This window comes from Artibeus jamaicensis, unplaced genomic scaffold (assembly GCF_021234435.1).
Source record: "Artibeus jamaicensis isolate MK-2021 breed Jamaican fruit bat unplaced genomic scaffold, CSHL_Jam_final contig_471, whole genome shotgun sequence".
NCBI classification, from domain to species: Eukaryota; Metazoa; Chordata; class Mammalia; order Chiroptera; family Phyllostomidae; genus Artibeus; species Artibeus jamaicensis.
The window spans coordinates 6,352,857-6,358,856 of record NW_026521850.1 but is presented as its reverse complement, the minus strand read 5'-3'; the positions used below and the strand labels follow the sequence as shown (position 1 = coordinate 6,358,856).

Genomic DNA, 6,000 nt, shown 5'->3' with positions numbered 1-6,000 from the left:
CGCGCGCTCGCCTGCGGGTCGGCAGCCTCGCTCTGACTCGCTCGGCGCCCCCGCGCGGAGTCCGAGCGTCATTCGGTCCCTAGAGCGGCTTTAGGGCAGCGGGCTGCAGCCGGCTGAGTCCGCTGACCCGGGGAGGCGGCGGTGTCCACGGGCGTCGCGTGAGGAGGCTCGGAGCCCGAAGACTCGCGCAGCGCGATGGCACCCATTGGCCTCAAAGCCGTGGTCGGAGAGAGTAAGTGAAGTCGGGGATCTCTCCGCAGGCAGGGACTGCGGCTGCGGGGAGGAGCCCGGCGCCGTACCTGCCCGCAGCGCCAGGGCCTCCGGGCTGGCTGCTCGCCCCGCCCGGCCGGGGGCTTGCAGCTGGGAGGGCTCCGTTATTCCGGCGCCGCCCTCCGAGGGAAGTCCCTCCGGCCTCCAGCGGCCCGCGTCCGCTTCCCTTCTTCCCTCGCTCTTCCCTTCCCGAATCCCACCCTCTTCCCCCTCCCGCCCTTCCGCGCCCCATCCCCTCTCCTCCTAGCCTTCGCCTTTATCTCCATCCCTTCCCTTCATCCCCGCACCTCTCATGCTTCCACCCCCTTCTTCTCCTCCCCATCTCTCCCCTCTTCATCCCCATTTCTCTCCTCTTCACTCCATCCTCCCGCTCCATTTGTTTTACCTCCCCCTTCACCCCCGGCACCCCATCCCTCCCCCTTCACCTGGCCTTTACCCTCTGCTGTTCTGTACCCTCCTCTCCTGCCCCCCATCACCCTCTTCTGCACCTCATTCTTCACTCCATCACCTTCCTCCATTTCCCTTCTCCCCTTCTTTGCTTTCTTTATTCCCTAAGCCCCCTGATTCCACTCCTTTTTCCTTCTCCAGCCCCTCCCTTTTTCCCCACCCTCCTTCTTGAATCGTGATGAGCGAAATCCCGGCCTGGGCCCTCCTCCTACTTTCTCCGCCCTCGCGGCGAGCCGGAGCCGCGGTCCCCGGCTGCAAGAGACCCACCTGGGAGCGAGCGGCTCCGCGCACTAGCTCGGGCCGCTCCTGGCCGCTGGAGAGGAGCCAGATTTCCAAAGGCTTGGCTCTGCTGGGCTGAGGCCGCCTCTCTCCGCCTCCGGTTCCCGGGTCTTGGTTTCAAGGGCGGGGTCTTCCCAGGGTCCTGAACCCTCCTAAATCACACCCGTTGACGAGGAACGCTGGAGCGCGCGGCGGGAGGAGCGGCCCTGCCCAGCACCGCAGTCTGCAGTCCCTCTGTTTGCGCGACTCAGCCGTGACTCGCCTGAATGTCTCGGGCTGTTCGAGCCCCTGTTGCAGGGAGGAAATGGTTGTTTATGGGATGAAAAGCTCGACGTACATGGGTTTTAAAAAATAGATCGTGGTGAGTGCCGCCTGCAGTGGAGTGTGGGCCGATGTTGGCAATAATATTTGGAAAACGGCGTCCTCAGTGCTAGAGATTAGCGATGTGTAGACGGACTGTGTCTCTTCAGTATTGTGGCTACTTCTTCAACAGCAAAAAAAGATGTGCAAGGATCGCTGTGGGTTTTGCTACTACCTCTTCTGGAATTAGGAGAAATTTAAAACTGGGCTTTTCTCTAAAGGAGAGGGTAAGAAAGGAAATAGAATAAAAATGGTGGAAATCGGTTGCCTTCCCAATGATTTTTTCCTATTGTAGCACACATTCGCCTCTCTCTTTATACTGTTTTTTTCTTCTTTTCCATTCTTTTTGTTGATGTGTAGGAATATACCCATTACACCAGAAGAAAATTGTTATAAAAAATGAATCCCAAACAAGCCAGTTTTTTTTAAGTGCCCACTATAACACCTGCCTTCCCCATGCGGTAAAGGTTTTGAATCACATACCCTCTGTTCCGTAAGCAGAATCAAGGTATTTAGGGCTGGGAGAACCCGTAGGGATCCTATAATGTCAACACTTTCATTTTAACTGAAGGGGGAGGGGCAAATGGAGCCCCAGAGCCCTTAAATAACTTGCCAAAATTAGTGTTAATTAATTTTTAAAGCCTGCTGTCTATTTCCTTGCAACATTAGTAAAAAAGAACAAAAACAAAACTTTCTTCTTTATTCTAAATATACCATTTACTTCCAATGCCCTTTTTAAAGGGTTAAGAAATATGAAGTGTGAATGTTACATTACATTCTTTCAAATGTTTTGAATAAGATGGTTTTTAAAGCAAAATCCGTCAGTGTTAGAGAAATCAAGTTTCTGCGTCCTTGCCACTTGCCAGGACCTTGTTCGTGCAGGTGGCTCCTTAGTCCACCCCTCCCCTTGCTTTTTTAGAAACAAGCATAAAGGTAAAAATAAATCAGTATATAACATGGCCACATTTTCATTTCTGAAATAAAGTAACACCACTTTTTATGAAAATAAAACCAAACCAATTTTACATAAAATTGGGGAATGCGTGAATAGTGTTCTATTCCTTTAACAATTGAGTTAGGTATACATTTTGGGGAAGAAATACTGCAATCCTTTGTCAGTAACACAGGTTAATTCTGGCTCCTAATTTTGGCTGGGATTTCTAGCTTTGCTTTTTTCCTTCAAAAATAAGAACGCACCAGTTTCAATGTTACCTTCAAGTCTGGTCTTCCCAATGTCAATTAACACCCAGTAGTCACTGTTTGTCATATTTCCTCATTAATTTTATTCCTAGCACTTAAAATTATTATCTGAAATGATCTTGTTCAGTGTTTGCTTGTTTCTTTTGTATGTATTTGATCGTTTCATCCACTGGAATGTGGCTTCCAGTACAGCAGGGTCTCTCTCTGACTTGTTCACCCCTGTGTTACATGTCAAATTCAGTGGCTGGCTCATAGTCGGCAGTCAGTGAATACTTACTGAATGAATGAAAGAAGGATATGATGGAGAGCAAAATAAATGTAGTGTGGGCTTCTTGGCACATCTTTCTGAGTTGAGTTGTAGAACGGCAGTAGGTACAGGCACAACAAAAGCAGGGGAAATGGGTCAACATTAGTTGTTCACTCAACAAATGTTTATTCAGAGCCTGTGAGGAATTATGGGGGAATACAGAGGGACCCAAACAGGGGGCACTCTTATATTGTATGATGGACTCGGACCATCCCGAGTTCTGAGATGCTTGCCCTGTCCCAAATTTTTCCTGTCGCTTCCCAACACACTTAGGTCATTACACAGTACTCAGGGTATTGCCGTTCTCTGTGTTGGTCTTCCCAACCAGACCAGCAGTTCCTGCAGGGAGGGACCTTGTCTTGGTCTTACATCTAGTTGTAGTGCCGTGCATTCGTGCTTGGTGCTCTGTAAATATGGAATGAGTGACTTAAGCTGATGTGTAGCAGTTCAGAGAGTGGGCTCTGGAAATCGACTACCTGGGATGAAATTCTCATCTGCTATTTATTAGCTGTGTGACTTTTAGAAATAGTGGGACCTTTTTGTGCCTAAATTTCTTCCTCTATAAAATGGGTAATAACAACACCTACATCGTGGTGTTCTATAGTATTAAATGAGGTGATGCGGGCATAGCATTTAGTCGGGTTCTTGGCATACGATAGATAAATGCAGTAAATATCACGATGAAAAGATAGACAAAGAGGGTCAGTAAAAGTGTCAGAGGATGTTGAGAGGAGGCCACAGGACAGACCACCTCTGTCCTGTGGGGCCGGAATTTTGGGGGAGAATCTTGGATGAACTTCTCAAAAGAGGCGCAAATGAACTGGAAAGTGGAAGAGTGGACCTGAAGAACGTGTGGACGACATGTAATCTGACCCAATTTCTGTTCCCAGTCCTACTAATCGATTTACCTTTCCCCCCATAAATGTTGTCTGCTGCTCTTTACAAAGAGATTGTAAGAGAAAGAACAATTTCATTTTTTGTGGCGTTATTAGACATTTTGTTTTAATTTATTTTTAGAGAGAGGGGAAGGGTGGGAGAAAGAGAGAGAGAGAAACATTGATAGTTTGCCTCTTGTATAGTTTGCGTCCCAACCTGGTAGTAAACCCACAACCCAGGCATGTGTTCTGACCGGGAATGGAACCAGCAACCCATCGCTTTGCGGGGTGATGCCCAACCAACTGAGCCACAGCAGCCAGGGCTTTTTGTGGCATTTTTATATCTATTTTATATTGATAGAGGATGTTTCAATTATGTAAATCCATGTTGTGTAATCTAGAGGTTATTCCGGTTCCCTGGAGTTTTGTCAGTATGTTCCAAAGACGCAAGGATTATGGTCTGTGTAGTTTGTTTTCCTTATGGTTTCCTGTGGCTTCTCCTCATATTCGCTTAGAAGAATCCCATTCTTTTGGAGAAGAATGTAGTTTCCATTTGTACATTGAATAATACCTTTTCCAGGTGGGGCCATGACTCATAGGATGTGTCACAAGTTGAGAGAACACCTTGACAGAAGCACAGTATTCATTTATCCTTTTTTTCCCCTTGGAAACAAGCATATTGTGAATTATATTAAGAACACATTGCATTTTTCCATTTTTATTTAATTTTTTAAAGATTTTATTTATTTATTTTTAGAGAGAGGGGAAGGAAGAGAGAGGGGGAGAAAAACATCAATGTGTGGTTGCCTCTCATATGCCCCCACATGGGGACCCGGCCCACAACCCAGGCATGTGCCCTGACTGGGAATTGAACCAGTGACTGTTCAGTTCTCAGGCTGGTGCTCAATCCACTGAGCCATACTAGCCAGGGCAGCAAATTTACTTTTAATGTTTTAGTTTCTTGACTGCATTGCACTGTGAAAATCATAATTTCTAGCTTCACAAATAAGGGAGCAACCCTGTGATAAGAAGAATTGTATGTAGTCTTACAAGGTTGCAAGATACAAAGTCAATTTACGAAAATCAGTTGTATTTTTATATACAAACAATGAAAAATTAGAAACTGAAATTTGAAATAGTGCCATGCACATTAGAACAAAACAACCATGAAATAGGCATACTTAAATCTAAAGGAGTATGTTCTAGATCTGTATGCTGAAAGTTACAAAACACTGATACAAGGAATCAAAGGCAGCTTAAATAAATGAGGAGATACACCATATTCGTGGTATATCCATTGATAGATACCCATGGTATCCATTTGGAAGAATTTATGGTACATTTCTTTTTATTTTTTTCAATATATATTTTCAATTCATTTGGGTAGGTATTACCTAAGAATAGAATTGTTGGGTCATTTGGTAACTCAATATTTAACTTTTTGAGGACCCACCGAACTGTTTCAAAGTGGCTGCACCATTGTTGAATATATTCCCACCAGCAGTGTGTGAGGGTCCCAATTTCATAACATCCTCACCAACACTTGTTATTGTCTGTTTTTTTGTTACAGCCAGCCGGGTGGGTCTGAAGGGGTAGCCTCTCGTGGTTGTGATTTGCATTTCCCCGACAGCAAGTGATGCTGAGCATGTTCTCTTTGCTTGTTGGTCATTTGTGCATCTGTGTGGAGAGTCTGTGCAGATCCTTTGCCCATTTTTATTTTTTATTTTTTTATTTTTTTTAAATATTTTTATTATTTATCTTTAGAGGGGAAGGGGGGGAAGGAGAGAGGGAGAGAAACATCAATGTATGGTTGCCTTTTGTGCGTCCCCTGCTGGGAACTGGCCTGCAGGGAACCGGCCTGCAACCCAGGCATGTGCCCTGACTGGGAATCGAACCGCGATCGTGTGGTTCGCAGGCCCGCGCTCAATCCACTGAGCTACACCAGCCAGGGCCCCTTTGCCCGTTTTTAAATTACATTGTTCAATTTTATCTTTTGACCCTACATATTTTCATTTGAAATTATTATTTTTCCTCTGCCTTTTAAAAGCAAAAGTGGAGACCTAGTCAGTGTAGCTCAGTTGGTTGGAGAGTCATGCCCCCTCCAAGCAAAAGGTCAAAGGTCCAATTGGATGGGTCCCCTGCCTCAGCGGCAGACTCGGTCTCTGCTCCCGGGCAGGAGACAACCTCTCGATGTCTCTCGTATTGATGGTTCTCTCCCTCTCTTTCTCCCTGCCTTTGCCTGTACCTAAAAATAAATGAATA

The 6,000-nt window shown here is 46.1% G+C and overlaps 1 protein-coding gene across 2 annotated transcripts in view; it reads left to right on the top strand.

The window, feature by feature from the left end:
- The window catches only part of STXBP1 (syntaxin binding protein 1), a 60,076-nt gene continuing 54,076 nt past the window's right edge, over positions 1-6,000 (top strand). Inside the window, exon 1 of one of the 2 annotated variants that reach the window (XM_053667695.1) lies at positions 1-232. In XM_053667695.1, the coding sequence (XP_053523670.1) occupies positions 196-232 (37 nt within the window). In that variant the 5' untranslated portion in view covers positions 1-195. The remainder of the gene's footprint in view (positions 233-6,000) is intronic. The other variant, XM_037157199.2, reaches the window with a different exon arrangement.